Raw genomic sequence first — 19,511 nt, 5'->3', positions numbered from 1 at the left:
TCAATAGCGACTCGCTTGCTCATCACTTATGGAGTCATAGGCGTCTCCTGGGGGTTGGTTAGCTAGGAAGAAAGAGCGAAAGATGATACTGGCTCTTTGGCGAGCTTATCTAGCGGGTTGCAGAACACATTAAAATAAAAGATTTCCTCACATAGACTCACATTTATAATTTTGCTGGTTTACAGCTCACTCTGCTGCCTTTTGAAATAAAAAAAACAAAACAGTACTACTATTGCTGCTCTCACTGCTCTGTGTGCCAACATACACACCAGACATGCACAAAAACATCACATTGGGAAAATCGTGACGCTCAGATGCTAATTGATTTCAATTACCATGTTACCATGGCAACAGAGAATCACAGTTAATGTTTGATTGCAGTAAGAAGCGGGGTCTTCAATCAATAGAGCTCCCCATTGCGGCTCCATTAAAGTGTGTGTGTGTGTGTGTGTGTCATGTTTTACTAATGTTGTGGGGACCTGCATTTGTGCTCACACTATGGGGACATGTGTTCCTTATGGGGACAGAACACAAAAAATGAAAATAACTGAAAGTGAAGACGTGTTACAAAGTGAGGGTGTGGTTTGGGAAAAGAGCAGCAGCAAGAGTGCTGTGATGGGCTTTTCACGACGTTTCAAAGAGGGTGATGTTTCTGTGCTAGTAGGTATTGCTTACATTGTAGACAATGAATGTAAGTTAATGGAAGGTCCACTGAAGGCATGGATACATAACTGTGTGTGTTGTGTGCCAGGAGAAGGGCGGATGGCCTGAGATGATGTCATCCCCCAGTGGGAAATCTAAGAGTGGAGAGAGAATGGTGCTCTTAAACATACATCACACAGTATTGAAGGATCTGGTGCTGTGTAGTGTGTGCTGTGTAAAAATATATATCTATTTGACAAATGTGCATTTTGTGACTTCACAAAATGCACATTTGTCAAATAGAAAAGCTAATTCTGCATTTTGAAAACATGCCACTGCTGACTGTGGCACCTTTATGTACAATATCTGCAGTATTTCCAATAACTTTAGATCTGTCTCGGACTTTGCTGTCATAGTATTTTGGCACCACTCCCTTTTGCCAGTTTGAAGGGTTTGCAGTCTTTCACCAGCATTTCACTGGGGTTCAGGTCCAGATTTCAACTCGGTCTGCACTGAAGTTTAATTGAATCCTTTTTGAGGTGTTCAGAAGTGGCCAGATCGCCCTGGATAAATAAAGGACCTATTTGTGCTTGGGATCATTCTACTATTACATTGCACTTGAGCTTTAACCCATAGAGTGTTGACCAGATCTTCTGCTTAACATGAGAAAGTCCTGTTTCTAGCTCAGTGCAGTGTAGAAGTGGCGTCTTGCACCCCCCCCCCCCCCCCCCAAACACACACACATACAGTCCACAAGCCTCAGAGTGCTTCGCTAACTGACTCGGCACTGTGTGCATCGGTTTCTGGCAGATGTTTGTGTCTGTGTGGGCTCAGTTCCTGTGAGCTCTGCTGGCCCACTGGAATTCAGGAATTCACACACACACACACACACACACACACACACACACACACACACACACACACACACACACACACACACACACACACATAGGGCGATTATTATTAAGCTTTTTTGCTTTTTTTTATTTCAACCTTTAACTTTCTACGGAAAGTTGCCTGAACACATTTTTTGTTCTGCAGTAACTCTCTGCGTCACATTTGTGCTTAAAGTAAACACTAAACGGGAGGAACACGACACTCAGTGTGAGATGCCTTGTTAAAAAGTACGACACAGATCTGTGTCTAAAGGTGAAAGTTTTTCTATTTGTTCAGTTCTGCAACAGTTTAAAGTTGGGCAAAAAACCCTGGCGCCTTTCACAGAACGTTTGACGAGTCTTGCACAAATTTCAGCACATTGTAGACTTGATTAAGAAGTCAATTTCAACTGGATTTGGAACAATCTTTACTCAAATTTATCCGATCCTAACATGCATGTCTCCACACAGAAAGGCCCCGGACTGGATTATTACTAGGAGCCCACAGCGCTAACCACCAGTACAAAAGTGATTTCTTTTAAGTATAAGATTTTCATGCATGTGGTGTTTATCAGTTATTTTTTTCCACCTGCATATATACTGACACTCTTTAGCACCTCTGCAGATGCAGATTTGATGAGTTTCTGTCCAAATAAGCAGCTGTTGATACACACATAGTGAAAAAGATGATTATCTTCCTCTATCTTCCTCAGATGTTGCAGGAATTCAAAATAGCAGCTTTGCGGTAGCAGATATAAAATCCTGACCTTTAAAATGTCAGGATTTCAGGAACTGAGAACAAGAACTGTTTGAATCTCTGGCTTCAAACAGCAGGGTTTGAAAATGATTCGTGAGCCCTAGATTATTATTTTTTGAAAACTTGTGTAGGTTGAACTTTCGATATATTCTTTTATATTTTGTTGAGGACAATAATAAGGTGTGGTCCTCATCTGAGGTGATGCTTTGGGAGTGTGTGTGTGTGTGTGTGTGGGCTAAGCTTGCTATGATACTGTAGATCAAGAGTGAGCCTGCTGAGAGTAACACTGTGCCTGCAATCCTTAAATGATCTTCAGTGACGAGTGATCCTGGCTTGGAGAGTCTGTGTGTCTGTAAGGAGGCAGAAAAGACTTGATGTGCAGTCACAGTTCAAAGTATAATTAAACCCTGTAGTTCCCATTCTTCCACTTGAGTTTTATTAGCACAGCACTCAGTTTTGGGACGGGTAAGAGTGCACCTTTTGTGTTGAAAGATTGTACGTTAAGTGTGTTTATGTGCGTTAACAGTGCAGGGGGACTACTGAGGTCTGATGTTTATTGCTGGTGTATTGGTGAGAACCGATTGTGGGAGAGGAGTGGGCGTTACTGTTTAGACCTGCAAGACTAGTTGAGCTTCTCATCTCCATTTAATATCTTGGATGTGTGCCTGCCGTTCCTGGCAGGTTTCTCAAACTTTTCTGTGATTCTGAAGACTATCCGACTCCTGTAGTGCCTTCCTTGCAGCAGCACAGTAATTTATTTGCTACACTGCTGATGTAAAACAGTTCTTATTCCAGTTCCCACACATTTGGAATTTAGTTGCAGTGTTGGGAGGAGGCTGGGTGCACACAGGCGCATGGGAGTGCAGATGTGAACGAGCAAATGTAGCTGCAGGTTCATAAACTTATATAAAAATTGGTTTATATTTGGCTGTATACAAGATGGAAGCTGTATCTGCAGGTGTGAAAATATGAAGCTAGTGCAGATGTGTTTTAAAACTGCAATCTCTCTAGTGTCCAGCAGGGGGACGATCCTTTGGCTGCAAAAAGACATTAGATGTATGTAAATCTATGAGACAAGAACTCTACCTATTACTTGAATTATGAACTTGGCAAACATTTTACTCATGATGTCGTGGTCTCAGTCATTCATTTCAACTCTTCCTTTTTTTTTTCTTTGCCTGTCCTGTTTGGCTCTTTTGCCATCAGAATTATTGTCTAAAGGCAAAGAAAGATGCCCAACGGATTTACTTTACCAAATTGACCATCCCAGCCTTGCCGTAATGGTCCATTTGATTCACCTTTTATTGTTTATTTTATTTTCACTTGCTGAATACGGGACAGACTTGACTGGGGGAAAGAAGGGGAGAACGAAAGAGGGAAAGAGAAACAGCTGAGAAGAGGGACGGGGGAGAAGGGCAAAAACCAAAAACCAACAGAACGGGCAGAAAAAAAGAAAAGAAAAAAAATGCATATATCGATCACCTCGATCACCTGCTGAGAAAGAAAAAAGAAAACAAGCAGAAGAAAACAAGAGTAATAGAATAAACAACATCACAATGATATATGGGAATATGACAGTAAATACTAAATATTAAACATTATTGTGCAGCACATAAGATCAACAGAACACAGTGTGCTTTGAGGTAGGAGCCAAAAAGGGTGTAGTTTGTGGGTGTGATCACCCGTGTGTACACCTGTGAGCATGGACGTGCTTGTTTTTTTTTAAAAGGTTCCTTTATGTAATGATCTGCTAGAGGGTGTGGGGGGGCCACAGCCCCGTCCTCCAGGGCATGAAGCAGGTATGGAGGAGATCAAAACTCCAGACATCCAGAGGCCCCCAGAACACAAGAGACCAAGGAAGACCAACAGAGGGGCAGCCACGCCACTGTCCCAGAAAGAGCTGAGGAGAGTCCCAGATGAGGGCTCACTCAGCAGCCGCAGAGCAGAAGCCAGGGGGAGTTGCAGGTTGAAATATGAAGCTAGTGAGTTTTAAAAACTGCCAACTCTAGCTGCAGTTCATTCTTATATAAAATGTTTTATTGGTGTTACAAGATGAAGCTGTATTGCAGGTGAATAGAAGCTAGTGCAGAGGACGATCTCTCTAGTGTCCACAGGGGCGATCTTTGCTGCAAAAGACATTAGATGTATGTAAATCTATGAGACAAGAACTCTACCTATTACTTGAATTATGAACTTGGCAAACATTTTACTCATGATGTCGTGGTCTCAGTCATTCATTTCAACTCTTCCTAAACACAATGTGATGTTTATTTTGTTAAGTAGCGTCCCATTTAGACAAGCTAACTGATTATAACACATGTAGCACAGTCATGAACTTTTCCAGACATCACCCGACAGAGGTGTGTGTAAGAACGCAAAGGAACATTGAACATTAGCTGGTCTTTGGCCTGATGTTTGACTGTGCTGATATGTGAATAGTAGAGCTGGGAAACACCACAATATTTCTCTCAGGTTTGGCTAATATTGCGATTTTGAACATTTTGTTTTCTTTTGTTACTCTGGCTGTTACGGTAACATCTATTGCACCCTTTTTTTTTTTTCAACTGCAAATTATGTCCTCAAAGTTAAACTTTAACAGTATCTACTTTATCCAAAAGGAACATATTTTTGCTGAGCCCTGAGAGGAGTTTTTTGTCTCCAAACGTAGTGGATAATTCATAAATGTGCTGGCTCCAAGTGTGCTATTGTTGTGTGCTACACAGAAATTACTTGATGTGTAAAAAATGTAACAGTGTGAGTCAAGGGTGCATCTGCATTGTAAGAAGATCTTGGTGTGCAGCGTTCTCTTTTCAGTGAGATCCGTCTCTAATTTGTCACATCTGTTTCCAAAATTCAAGATGGCTACTTTTCTACAGTACACAGTCTGTTTTAGCAACCAGCCAACACATGTCATATTACAGTAAAGTAGCAATCTAAAGTGTCCACTTAGCATCTAATAAGTGTTATTCTACCCTCTATCAGGTCAAATAACATCATATAAACTGTGGTGCACCATAATTGCTCTCAAACAAGGATGCACAGCATGTGTTATGATGGGTAACAATTTGAAAAAGAGATGAAGCTTCCAGCAGTTTTGTCTGAAATGTTGTTTTTATTTTGCCATCAGACAGACAAACAAATATGTCGACTTATATTTTGCATTTATCAAATGGATTGCACGGGGTATAATTTAGCACACAACATTTGACTTAAGAAGATTTCTAATAATCTGCCTGAAGTCAATAAAGCCTGAGGCAAACGTTAATGTTGACCATATTTCAACTCAAAAACAAATAAATGGGTTTAATATGATTCTAATGCAACAGCTAATGGATATTTGCAGCCGCACTGCACACTTGTCAACATCATTGAAGAGATGGCGCTATGGTTTTATGGGAAGTCATGGTGGATAATAACTCGGCAAACAATGTTTGAGAGTACCCGAAGTCCTTTTTTTTTTTTTTTAAGGGACGCAAACAACAAACCTAGAGTGTTATTTAAGCGCATGAAGTCAAGTTATTTATTTATTTAACAAATGCAATTCCATTAATATTTACAGCTAAATATCTTTAGAATTATATTTGCTTGTACACAACAACCCGGCACCATTAGCTTTCTCTTTCCTTTAGAGCTGAAACAAGTAGTCAGTTAGTTCATCTCTATAAACAGAAGCCTGCACAATCAATAAGATAGGGATTCATTTTTGCTTTGTGAAAGTGCAAATACTGAACAGTCACAAGAAGACCTGAAGAGGAATTGCAGCTATAGTCTGAGCTTTGAGACTATAGCTCAAATATATCTTTCAGCACTGTATGGAAACGGGGCGTGGAAATCATAGGGATTAAATGCAAGTAGAAAACTGGTTTAGATGTCCGGTGGCTTCACAGGAAGCCGGAAAATCCTGGCTGTTACCTCAGAGGCTGATTCTTCAGATAAGCCGATGGATTCCTATCCGATCAGTTAGTTAATCTGTAGGTATTTTATCAACAGTTATTTTAATAGCTGATTTTTAAATTGATTCAAAAACTAATTTTGAATTTTGGATTGGTAGGCAGATTAATCAGTTTAGGAGCTTACAGGAAATCCTTCTCCTTTTTTTCACTACTTTCTGTCAGTCTCCTTCTCTTTAATTATCTATTTAGGAGCCCTGTTTTAAAACATCTGCAGTTTTACTCCACATGCGTATCCGTGACCCTGGGCTGAACCTATCCGGCAAGTCAGATGACTTCCACGCTCTCATTAAGACATCTTCTACTCTTTCAGTCTCTCTACTTTTAAACTACAAGCTCATTTCTCCACCATGTCAGCTTACGTCCTTATCTCAACACGCTGTCAGCACTTCAGATTCAACCATGTCAAAACAAGACGTAACAGATGTTCAGCCCCGTCCTGTGCTTCGCCTTCCTTCCACCACTTTTGCTTTCTATCATCTCATCTCCTCCCTTCTCTTCCATACCCGACTTGTATCAATTTCCAGCTTCATCCATCATCCTCCTTAATTCTGTCAGCAATAGTTAGAGTAGATGTTGAACATACAGTTAAGGTCATGTCCAGCTATATTATTAAAGGCTTTTGTTTTCTAAAAGTCATCCAGTTCCTCCCCGAATGATCTCACCGCGTGCAGCTGTTCGAGGAAATGTCAGAAACGATTTTTCCATCTCCCCCCAAAAAATGTTGGCAGCGAGGTCGCAGCTCTACCATGTGTGATTTGTGACCATGACTAGTTACTTTGACCTTTGCACCATCCACCAGTCTCTACCTCCTTCTGGCCAGGAGCGTCCAGTGTAACCTGCATGAACTCTCTGCAAGGCTAAATGCTGAAATGCAGGCGAACAGGTTCATTTTCTGCTCTGGAGACTTGCAGTCCGCTGACTCGGGCAAAGGTTTAAAGGGAAGCCAGTGGTATTAGCTTTCGAGGCAGCAAAGCAACACATATATATATTTGTGGGGCGGGGACGTCATTACCCGAAGTAGGGATTTGGATTGCCCTTTAAACTCCTAATCCACAATATCCTTTTATTTTGGTGACATCTGCAGTGTTTTTCAAACGGTATTTCCCAGCGACCACACGTCGGGAGCTGAGTTATAGTTTTGCTCTGTTTAGGCGGCGACGTTTTCTTCTGCTGATTCCAGACAAACTGATTTTCCTTCAGGAAGCCACCTGCCAGACATCAAAGGAGATCTGCACACTTTGTTGCTCTGGGTTCACTGAAGATTTGATTTGATTTCAGTGTATTTAATTCCCTCTTCACTCTCTGCTATAGCGTTGTTTGATGTGTAAGAATGTATCGTGCAGTTTGCCAATATGGAGAAATGTGGAAAGATTCTTCAGTCTCCCCCAGGCTCCTGCGTCTCCTTGTCATCCATTCTCATTGGGAAATATGCATGCTTTTTGCCCTCAGTGGCTCATTTTTGGCCTGTGACAGGAAGACATGCCGACAGCAGTCATAAGTTGCTGCTTTCCAGTTTAATGACTCTCTGAGTTGGACTGGCAGCTGAGCTCAGCAAGCTGCAGAGAGCTGATGAAGACGAAGCAACTGGAGAACTGAATGAAGGCCACAGCAGCTGGGCTCAGCAGCAGCTTTACAGCGATGTGCAAGACTGTGCTTCATCTCATTGTGAATCAAACCTCTTCGTTATGCTGATAGAGTAGGCACACACTAGTCTGCTCAGTAGTTATCCAGTAAATTAAGATGTCAGACTTCTTTTTTTTAATGCTGTGAGCGGTGGAGATTAGAGAGAAAAGTGTGAAAGACACATCTGAAGGTTCCTTGGAGTATATGGCTGCCTGCTTCACCAGGCGAGCTAAACTGGCACATCTGCATATGTTTTTAAATGGCACTTTATATGAAATTAAATCAGTCTGGACTTGGCATCAGTAAGGATGTGCAGCAGTGACGATTCTATAGTCTTTTGGGCCTCAGGCAAAAATTCACCATTGAGCCCTTATAAGATGCTTCTAAAAATTAAATGCTAATAACATTCAATTAAAAAGCTCTCATGTTATAGAAGTAGAATTCCTCAAAATCCATTCCCTATTCAGTGTTTACTACTTCCTTTTCCACGTGTCATTACGTCACATTTATGTGTGGCTGCATGTGTCCCGCAGTGTCTGTCCAGAGGGTGGAACTAAGGTGGGATGAACAAGATGTAGCTTCTATTGTGTCTCCACATAAATGGAGGCATGCATCCACTTACTCAAAGGAAAAATAAATGTTACCATTTATGAGGTTATCCTTTGCAGAAACCTTAATAACCAACTAGTTTGTGATGAATAAATAACACATCAGACTAAAACAATCAGCTGCCCCTCCAAGTGAGAGTCTCAATCCACGGCTGTAAACTCAAACTCCAGCTCTTGTTTTATTACAGCGCAGTGACACGTGTGCCAGTTCTCCACCTGCTCCAGGTTCATTTAGCTGACAGTGTATGTCCAACCACAGAGGAGGGAATCACTGGAGAGACATTGGAATTAAATTGACCTGAACGGTGAACTTGCTGGTAAGGAAACGTGTCATGTGAAGAGCCGGGGCTACCTTCTGAACTGAGACGGAGCCTTTAAAGTGACAGCAAAGGGGTTGGTGTCGCTCTCTTGGAGGACATAAAAATGCCAAAATGAGGTTCTAAATCTGGGTGGCCCATCCAAGTAAACTGTGTGTGTGTGGGCAGGAGGGGCTATAGTGAGGAACAGTGTAATTGCATCAACATCCATAAATCAAGCCTTGGATTGCATTTTTGCCATTATTACTCACATCGTTGTGACCACAGTGTCAGGGAACTTTAGTGTTTGTTTGTATATTTGTGTAAAAACACCAGAAATTCCCAAAAGGAAACCAGCACAGCGTACACGCACCGTGATGAATACTGACTCTATTTGCATTTCTGCATAATAGACTTGAAACTTTGACCTTCTACCTATTTGAGCAGCTCATTAGTGTCCCAGCGAGTGATTGCGTCAGTTATCTTAAGTCCCAGGCTCTCTGTCATCTCTGCCTGTCTCTCAGCTCTGCCTCCTCTGCCTTTGCCCTGTCTTTCATCCCTCACAGCTCACTTCTTTGTGTCTTACAGACACTCGGCTGTCTGTTTCCTCCCTGTTTGTCTGTGGGCTGCTGCAGACTCCTGTAGGTGTTCAAGATTACTCCAGACAAGCAAGAGGGAGAGGAAGGCCTGTCTGGAGCGCTCAAAGGGCGAGTGGCTGGCTCATCCTCTCCTCTCCTGTCTTTATCTTTCTGTGTTTGTCGGCCACATACTGTACACATAGCTCAAAGGACAACTAAAGGAAGCTGTGTTGCTAACAGCCGCCCTGACAGACGTTTGACTTTGGCTGTCTGGTGCGTATTTGTTGTATCGTAGAAAAAATAGAGAAGGCATGAGAGAGATGTAGCAGATTAGAAAATTCAACCAAAAAAGAGAAAGTAAAGAATGAAGGAAACATTGAGGTGAACTGGCTCCAGAAAAGAAAAGAATAATTAGTTAAATTAACCTTGAAGTATTTCAGTGGCTCCATCAAACGGATGCAGTCTGAACACTGTCGAGATTTCTGGCACAACTTCACCTACTTCTCAAGCGATAAAGTCCAAACTAACAACACATGTAGTGTACAGAACAACTTCAGAGTTTGACAGTAAAGCTGTTCCATATATTATAAGTAATGCTGGAGCTTTGATTGCCCAAGGAAAAAGCAGTTACACATTTAAGCAGAGAGGTAAATATAAACCGTTACCATCAGTTAAAAATCAGGTAAAAAATGCTGTATATAAAGAGTTATATTAATCTAGTGCAGCACAGAAGTGCTATAGTCTGTTTCTGATCGTGTCCCAGACACAATATACAGTATTGTTGTTTGTGCAATTGAATTTAAAAGCGGTTTGTCTCCCAAAATCATTAATCGATGGAAGAGCACTTTAAATTTTCAAGTGTGACATTTGAAGTTTGTGTGTGTGAAAGATTGAGAGGGAGAATGGAGTCCTGTGTCCACTATCAACAGGGAAGTGGTGAATTGCACCATTGTGCTCTCATTACAGCCACTTTTGTGTGGAAGGTGGCAGCTGTTAATCTTGGCACACAGCTACAGTACTTGGATTATCACACACACACACACACACACACACACACACACACACACAGAGTGTATGTGGCTCTGATAAGCTGTGGCCAGTAGCCTTTAAATTCATGCAGCAGCTACTGTTCCTCATTGTTTTGAATAACTATCAGCCCACTATCAGTTCTCGACTCTCCCTTAGCATCGGGCTCTTGCTCTTCTTTTGTGGCGGCTCTCATAGTGGTTCCCTTTACGATACGAAACAGAAAGCCCATTGACTCGGACTACTGTGTCGCCCTGACTCTGATGACCCTGTTGTGACTCAATGTACTTGGAAGTGTTTGACGCTGTGAGGGCATGAACTGATGTCTGAAACCAAAAATGTCTTAACCGCCTCCATCTTTCTCTCTCTCCCTCCTCTAGTTGGGATGTCCTGAGTCAGTCCCTTGGTCCCTGAGAGCAGCTTGCTGATGGGACCTGCTGCGCCGCCATGAGCCTACAAGATGGCGGCTGCAGCTACACCGGCAGCGCCAATATGGCCACCATTAGTGGCAGCATGCGGCGGCGCCTGGAGGACCAGGAGTTCACCCTGCGCGTCTATCCGGGCTCCCTGGCTGAGGGCACCATCTACTGCCCCGTCACCGCCCGCAAGAACACCACTGCTGCTGAAGCCATCGAGTGCCTCATCGAACGGTTACACCTGGACCGTACCAAATGCTACGTGTTGGCCGAGGTGAAGGAGTTCGGTGGGGAAGAGTGGATCCTCAATCCCAGCGACTGCCCGGTTCAGCGGATGATGCTGTGGCCAAGAACCGCCCTGGAAAACCGTAGTGGCTTGTGCAGTGGCGAGGATTACCGCTTCCTCCTGCGGGAGAAAAACCTGGATGGATCTATTCATTACGGGGGCAGCCTGCAAATGTGGCTGCGGGTGACTGAGGAACGAAGGCGCATGGTCGAACGGGGTTTCCTCCCCCAGCCTGCAGGGAGCGACCCACCTTGTGACCTGTGTGCTCTCCCGGAGCTAACGGAGCGCGCCCTTTTGGAGAGCCTCCGTGCACGCTTCCGCCAGGAGAAGATCTACACTTATGTTGGGAGTATTCTTATCGTGATTAACCCCTTCCAGTTCCTGCCAATCTATAATCCCAAATATGTCAAAATGTACGACAACCACACGCTGGGGAAGCTGGAGCCCCACATTTATGCTGTGGCAGATGTGGCGTATCATGCCATGTTGCAGCGGCGGAAGAACCAGTGCATAGTGATTTCTGGTGAAAGTGGATCTGGGAAGACCCAAAGCACCAACTTCCTCATCCATCACCTGACAGCTCTCAGCCAGAAGGGCTTTGCCAGTGGGGTGGAGCAGATCATCCTGGGAGCGGGGCCTGTGTTAGAGGTAAGGAACTAAATTAGAAACTAAACTGCGGTTAGCATTTTGCCTTGTGACCAATGGAGGACACATGGGTGTATTTTTAAAATGAACAGTGGCGTTTTTGTGATACCTGACTGTCTGATTTCATTTAAAAGGCACAAAACTTAGTCTAGCAGTCATCTTCCACTGCACAAACTTTACTAAAAAAAGGTAAACAGCATAAAAGATGGATGTAGCTAGCATGATGTCATACATAACTTAGCTAAGTCCTGTTTTGAAGCTTTGAGTTAACCAGTGAAACCACACTAGCTGAGGACTTGTCAATCAGAAGTCATTAGCCAATGAGCATACTATGGATAATCCTCATTTCTCAAATTGGAACATGCAAAATTTGCAAAATTTTGAATATAGTATTTTGGGTCATACTGATTCTATTCAGTATGTCTCTAAAATAAGTGACTGATTCCACTCATCAGGTGGACTTTCAGCTGCCTCTGCAGCGAGTCCCTGCTTTTCCGACTTTACTGTTGGAATGCACTAACTGAGTGAAGTCACTCTAAGTTCCGATATTGGACTTCTGAAATAACTGGAATGCCCCATAAGTCTAAGATGAGTATCTGACGACATGTAAAGTCTGATTTGAAGAGGATTGCTACTCTTTTTGATGACATTTGGTACCACAGCCCTTTGCAGCTTGGCAAATGTTGTGCTCGCTAATAACGTCTGTCTCATTACATGGTTGACTCTGATTGGTTGGTTTGTAGAGTTGTCTGAATCGTGTCGCAGGGTGTGTTTTGTGACCAAGGCTGCAAATCACCCACTGATCCATAGATCTAGACATTCTCTCTGTCTAGATCCCATTTGGGTTTAAGCTTTACTGCATTTACTATGTTTTTTGTCACTATTGTCAACTTCGTGTAAAGCTGTGCAGTTCATTTGGGCATCGAGACTAGAAAGGTTTGATAGTTAGAGCAAGACTCAGACCCAAAATGCTTCAGAAAACATCATAAATGTTCAAGCTGACTTGTTTTCAAGATGAATATGGTTCATATGTTGTTCATTAAGACGCCCTGTGTGTAGAAAGGAAGTGACCAAAATAAAAAGGCCAACGAAATCTGTAGAGAAGTCAGTGGGAATTTTTTTCCCCCCTCTGGTGATGGAATGTCAGCTCATGAGACCAGGCATGAAATGGATTATAGAAATGTCCCTCTGAAGCTGGAATCCCTTAACAGGCAGGAAACCTATATTTAGCAACAGCTTTACCACATATGACTCCTTATACTTAATATTTATTGTGTGACCTAGATATGTTGTTTTTCTGCAGTGTCCAATCTCTGCATTGACAGGAGAACGGGGGGAAAAATAATGGAATGCTGCCTAATCTGCTGTGGATTATAAATCAATAATGGATTATGGATTATGGAATTTCATTGGGAATTCCATGTTTGGTCTGTTCAAGGGCAGCATGTTCTCTTCAGCCTAAACATGACTCTGTGTGGGATATGTGCCCACCCGTAGTTTGTTGTTTGCTGGCAGCCATTTTGTTCCTCAGCTCACAGCTTCCTGTCAGGATGTATGGGGATGTCATGTCAATATGCAGCTGTGCATGTTGACACCACATGCATCCCACGTGCAAGTCTGTACAGTAAAATAAATCTGCTGTACACTCAGTCAGAAATACGGTTTGTCAGCTGGAAATCATGAATCACCTTTAAAGACCCCCACGCTGCCTCTGGGGAAAGAAACCTGTTACTGCAGCTGGTTTGGGGAAAATAAAGGTTTCTGGTATGTGTGAGACGCTCATTCTTGTTCCAAATTTCAGAAAAAAATCTTTGGAGAAACACAGTTTTCATGTACCTTACATGGCTGAGAGGTTTTTGTGCACCAACAGAATGAAGGTTATGTTACACGTGTCAGAAATGCTTTTTTCTTTTTTAGCCACATAGCTGTGGTTCAACACACAACTGCTTTGATCTGCAGGCTGACTGAATACCTGTCAGAGCTCAGTTGCCGGGGGCGACATCACCACAAAAACTGACATGCTCTTTTTGTTTAATAATAACACAGATAGAGGAACATTACAGTACTCTCTGAGGAAGTAGATACTATTTGGCTGCATATGTGCTTTATTATGGAGGCTGTGACTGTGTCCCATGTAATTACTTCCCTATCAATCACCTGTCTGACTGTGGTGTGTCAAAAAAGGTGCGCACTTGGAATGTTTAAAGATTAAAGATTTTACACTAATACACTTTTTTGGCTTAAATACTTCTAAATACTATCGGTGCTTCTGTCTGAACAGCAAGCATGAGTTTTACTGTTGCTACATTATGTTGCTCATAACTCATCTGAGTAAAAAATTAGGTTGAAACAGGTATGAATAGATGCTAAATGTTCATTTTAAATTGTCCTCAGTCCAATCATTGCAACATTTTAAAGATCACATGATATAAAGTAAAATGCTAGCTACCAGAGCTGTCAGCATTTTAGTGTGAACCTACACCTTTACAGTAAAATACTGTAACAACTTTTAACATTCATCCAAGTCAGAGGGTCTGAAACCTATCCTAGTTGTGATAGGCTGAGGCGCCGGTTACACCCTGGACACGTCGCCAGTCTTAAACATATTTAAATAAAGGACGTTGGTAAAACGGTAAAAATATGGTAAAACCCCGGCATCTTTGATCACCAGTAATCAGTCATTTATTTCTGGTATCTTTTTCTTGTCGATGGATTTCAAACGGTAGAAAACAAAAACTCATCAACAGAGGGGCCAGCATCTAAAAACTGTTAAATACCAGCAGCTGTAGTTTGTTGTGTTACCAACAAGATGGCATAAAGATCGTTTTTCTGTCACTTTCAGAACACACAAATTCATGTGGCTATCTAATTTCTTTAATCTGACAGACTCTTGTAAACTGGCGAAATGTCAGATTAAACCAGCCGGATTATGATTAGTGAGCATTTTAGAGATGCTAGTAGGTGGATTTTGTCAGCTAATTTGATGAGCTGCCACTCGTCATCCTCAATATGAGCTCACAGCATTTACATTGGTAGAAGGCCAAAAGACACATAACAGTAACAGGAAAAATAAGAAGAAAAATGTTGAATTTCTCGAGGGGTCACTATAGCTAAACAATGAAAGAGAAGCATGCAGTGTCATTACATGTAAAAAAAGAAACTATGCACTTCATGTAGTGTAAAAGATGAATCGGTAGCAGTTATGTGTCACATGGCATTAAACCACCGTGCAAAGAATAGCTTTTAATGTGTTTAAAATGAGAAAGCAGGAAAACATCGAGTGTTTTCTCCTTTCAATGGGAAGATCGGCGCCTCCCCAATATAAGGAGAAGCAGATTTCTGGGGTAAAAAGTTTACCAGCAGGCAGGGCACAAGAGTGCTTTGGTTCCATTCTTTGGTTTCCACAAGTTGTAATGGCAATTACAGAACCATTTGCTTCGGTCAGATGCTGCTGCTGCACTGAGGCTTTGTGGTGGTTTGAATGTGCCCCTGAGGCAGAGTCAGGCTGAAAATATGAGGTCAGAGAAGCTTATTAGATTGATTTCAAATGCATGCCGGTCCAGATGAACTATTAAAATTCTAGCCACTCTGTTTGGTTCTCAGTAGTTTTATCTCCCTTTTGTTGAACGTCTTCCCTCTTCATGCCTGTAAATTGGATACTGTCTAATACAGTGCATAACTTTTCTAATAAATTACTGCCAGAGCTCAGTCAAAGCTGCCTGTTGTATAGACTGAAAAAATGCTTTGGGACCAATCTGTGACTTTAGCCCAAATAAATCAAATTAATGTGTATTTACCACCCAGCTTCCACATCTACGCATCACATGTTCTGACAGATACATTTACTGACCAGTTAAGTGTTATCCCCACATGCTGGCTGCTGAAGTGCTGACCTCACAATCAGAGCTTGACTAATGGGGGATTTTTAAAGGCTGATGTAATGATGATAACAGGAAGGACAAAAAAGTGATAACCATTAAGGCAATTTTGTGATATCATTATGGAGGAAACAGAGCTGCATTCAAACAGTTTTCAGCTTTTACAGAATTTTTTTATTTTTTTATTTTTTGTCTAATGTGTTTGTAATATCAGCTCACAATTTACAGATAGAGCTGGGCGATAGAACGATAACGATATGTATCGCGATATAACTTTTACTCGATAGAGAAATTAAGCTATCAGGATAGACCTCGCCGCTCTTGTCCTCTTAAAAAAAAAAAAAAAGGTCAGCCAATCCAAATTAGGTAGCGCAGAGCCGAACCAATCACAGCCGCAGCGTCACGTCGCGTGACTTGTTACGTACAGCACAAGTGCTAAGCCGCACGTGTGTTTGTTTGGGAAGCAGCCAGCGCGTAATGGAGGAAATGAGTGTGCCGACTAGAAAAATCAACCGAGCGTGACCGAAGAGAAAACAGATGATGGTTCCAATGCCGGAGAGATTGTCGAACGGAAGAGCCAAAGAAGTTCCGTAGTGTGAAGGTATTTCGGCTATTTCAAGTCTGACAAAAAACAGAGTAGCGTGCACTGTAAATTGTGCCGAAAGCAAGTCTGGAAATACAATAAACTGGTGCATGCGTCACCAGTTTATTGTGACTGGTGAAATGAATTTCTACAACACTGTTACTGTTAATTCTACTCTCTGCAGTGTTTAAATGCTTACATATACACACAGTTACTGTCCCTCCACACAGACGACTCGGTTCTGCTTCTATGCCCCAGCTTTGTTTACTTTTTCCCACCGAGGCTTCTAGACTTCTGATTGGCCAACATTTCTGCACGGTTAGGAATCTAGCGCCACCTGCTGCTTTGGCATGTTCATAGCAGCGTTTTCCTTCATTTCTGCCTTTATGTGTGGACGGGATTATTTTTTAAAACGAAAACGGAAAATCTCAGTTTTCAAAAATACCCGTGTACGTGTGGACGTAGCCTCAGTCTCTGACTGGAAGCGCTAATTCGTCATTCGGCTTTTGTCAGACTAAAGTAACTGTTAAAACTGTTTGAAAAGCTCAGCTATACAACAAGGAGAGATTGAGAATTTCCTTTTAGTTCTCAGTTTATTTGATATTGACAAAAGTTAGTCAGTTTTGTCTGTTCTTCTGTAAAACAAACTAAGATTTATTTTTAGAATTAATATTTTGTTTCTAAGTGGAATTGACAATTTAGTCTGTTTCGTTTGTTCTATTTTGAAACTTAAACGCTTTAGCGGCTGCCTTTTGTGTAGTTTGCAATATTTGCCTTTATTTATCTGAAAAAGTCTCATGTTCCTTAAGTACATCTACCCTGTTGAACTTATTATGGGAAATAAATATTTAAATAAAAACAAGCTGCTGATTATTTCACATTTTACTTGTGAGCAACGGCACATTTAAATCTTACAAATATAGTTATTTGGCTTATATCGTGATAGATATCGTTATCGCCTGAAATGAAAAAAACATATCGTGATATGAAAAAATCTCATATCGCCCAGCTCTATTTACAGATAAAACAAACTGATGTGTAAATCTGTTACTGTTTGTTAAATGTTTTCTTCCTGGATTAAAAGCAAAGCCTATGCAGATGTTTCTTAAAATTTATTCTTTCCAGCATTTGCCAGCAGGGGGCGACTGCTCTGGTTTCAAAAAGAAGTCCGATTGCGAAAAAAAATCTGTGTGAAAGCTGATTTCAGCTCCTTTGATCTGTGACTTCAGTAAACACTGTACTAATAAACTTATGGTTTCAGTTAATGGTTTAAAGTTTTATTTAATACAACATCTTACTCATGTTGCGGTCCCCTTTAGAGTGAAAAATTAAAATAAGGGGGCGCTAGTGAGCCGACATTGGAGTAAGACGTGTTGGACTGGGCTCCCACTTGGCTAGTTTATATTTTAACAATTCCAAGCACCTTTGAAAAGCTTATTTAAACCAACTGTCACTCCCCATTACACCTGTGACCGAAGAAGGAAAAAAATCAAAACAAAACAAAAAAGCATAAACAGTTAGGGAGTGAGATTTAATTACCAGTAATATAAATGATATCTTAACTAAGATTAACGAGTCAAAATCTGGCCTGCGTGTTATTATAAAGTTCATCCATTTCTTCCAACGTGATACACACAGGTCCCTCTTTTATTTCACATCCACTGTCATTTTCTCCATCCTGTAAATATCCACTGTGACCTCCATCCACATGTTCATAGTTGGGCTCTCACATGAAAGCCATTTTTTTATGAGGGCTTTTTTGCCTGCCACCAATAAAATATTAAACAAATATTTATCGTTCTTTGTCCATCATTCTGGGATGAGTCCAAAAAATAAAGTTTTTCTTTCTAAAGGCAAATATCTTCCAAATATCCCTTGTATTGCTACATGTGTTCCCTTCCAATAAGCTTTAATAGCATCACAGTCCCAGAAAATATGATAACGATTTGCATCCGTGTTTCCACAATTTCTCCAGCAAACGGGAGGGTTACTGTCATAGTGAGATTTTTGGTAAGGTGCAATAAAATATCTTATCAGGCTTTTCCAATAACAATATGGATAATATGGACATATTATCCATATTGTTGTCCACTCTTCCTCCGTTATATCTATTGCTCCCTCCATTTCCCATTTAGTTTTAATATATAGGGTCGAGTGTGATTTCATGTTTATTAACCCTTTATACAGGCCTGAGATGATGCCTCTATCTTTAGTTGCGCTGTATGCCCTTTTAAATAAGTGTAACAGCAGTTTGCTTAATTCAGACTTAGATTTTACCTTTTTGCTGACAAAATGCCGCATCTGTAGGTATCTTTAAAAATCCTGTGTTTCTAATGAATATTTTTCTTTAACCTTTTCAAAACGAAGAAGTCTACATTCCTCCATTAGCATGCGCAAAGTCACCAATCCTTTATGCTCTTTTATTATTATTTCCCAAACTAAAAGTCAGCTTGATCCATTTAAATAGTGTTTATTAAATCTTGCGGGCTACTGTCTGCTATAATAGCTTGTAAGGGAATGGAGGTCAGACCCTCCTCAATGCCTTTCCACTGAGCATCATATGAAGGATTACACCAGCATATCATAGGCCTTAATTGTGCTGCCCAATAATAATCCTTGAGAGAAGGAAGGCCCCATCCCCCTTTTCCTTTATCCAGTTGTAAGGTTTTAAATCAAATTCGGAGTCTTTTACCTTGCTATGTATCTTGACAACATTTTATCCCATTCATTAAATTGTTTCTGGCTTATTTCCATTGGCAATGTTTGAAATAAATATAATAATTTGGCAGTATATTCATTTTAATCGAATCTATTCTCAAATATAAACTTAGAAACTGCGAGATCCTTAGGTGTTATAACTCCCAAATATTTTTACTCTGTTTGCCATGCTAAATGATACTTATTTTTAATTTCTTCTGATGGATTATAATTGTATTTAAGCAGTTGTATTTTACTCATCATAACTCGATAATCGACCAAAGTATTCAAATGATTGCATTAATTTAGGTAGAGAGTTTGCTGGTTGACACCAAAATATTAAAATTAGTGCTGTCAGCGTTAATCTTGGTAAAATGATGTTAACGCCATAACCGCATTAACCGCTTGTATGTTTGATTTGTTGTTTGTAACGGTACTTTTATTAAATCTCTTTCAATAAAAGACCTTGATTAAAAAAAATCCAAATGAAGTAGGGCATGTCACACGGTGGGACTACCTTGGGTTGGTAATCTTTACTATCCAAAGAGCTGTTTTTGAGGAAATGTACAACTTTTTTCTTTTTTGGAGTTGAAGTACACAGTTAGAGGAACTTAAGCCTAGACATTTAAGTGTATATATCCATGCTTA

At 41.0% G+C, this 19,511-nt stretch overlaps 1 protein-coding gene across 12 annotated transcripts in view; it reads left to right on the top strand.

Moving 5' to 3' along the window:
* Positions 1–19,511, top strand: part of LOC113026413 (unconventional myosin-IXa-like) — a 161,463-nt gene that overhangs the window by 35,530 nt on the left and 106,422 nt on the right. For all 12 annotated transcript variants that reach the window (XM_026175186.1, XM_026175185.1, XM_026175183.1 and 9 more), the window contains exon 2: positions 10,739–11,708. In XM_026175186.1, the coding sequence (XP_026030971.1) occupies positions 10,806–11,708 (903 nt within the window). In that variant the 5' untranslated portion in view covers positions 10,739–10,805. The remainder of the gene's footprint in view (positions 1–10,738; positions 11,709–19,511) is intronic.

Source organism: Astatotilapia calliptera, chromosome 7, assembly GCF_900246225.1.
Source record: "Astatotilapia calliptera chromosome 7, fAstCal1.2, whole genome shotgun sequence".
NCBI classification, from domain to species: Eukaryota; Metazoa; Chordata; class Actinopteri; order Cichliformes; family Cichlidae; genus Astatotilapia; species Astatotilapia calliptera.
Note: the sequence above shows the minus strand (reverse complement) of the source record. Positions and strands in the feature narration are given on the sequence as shown.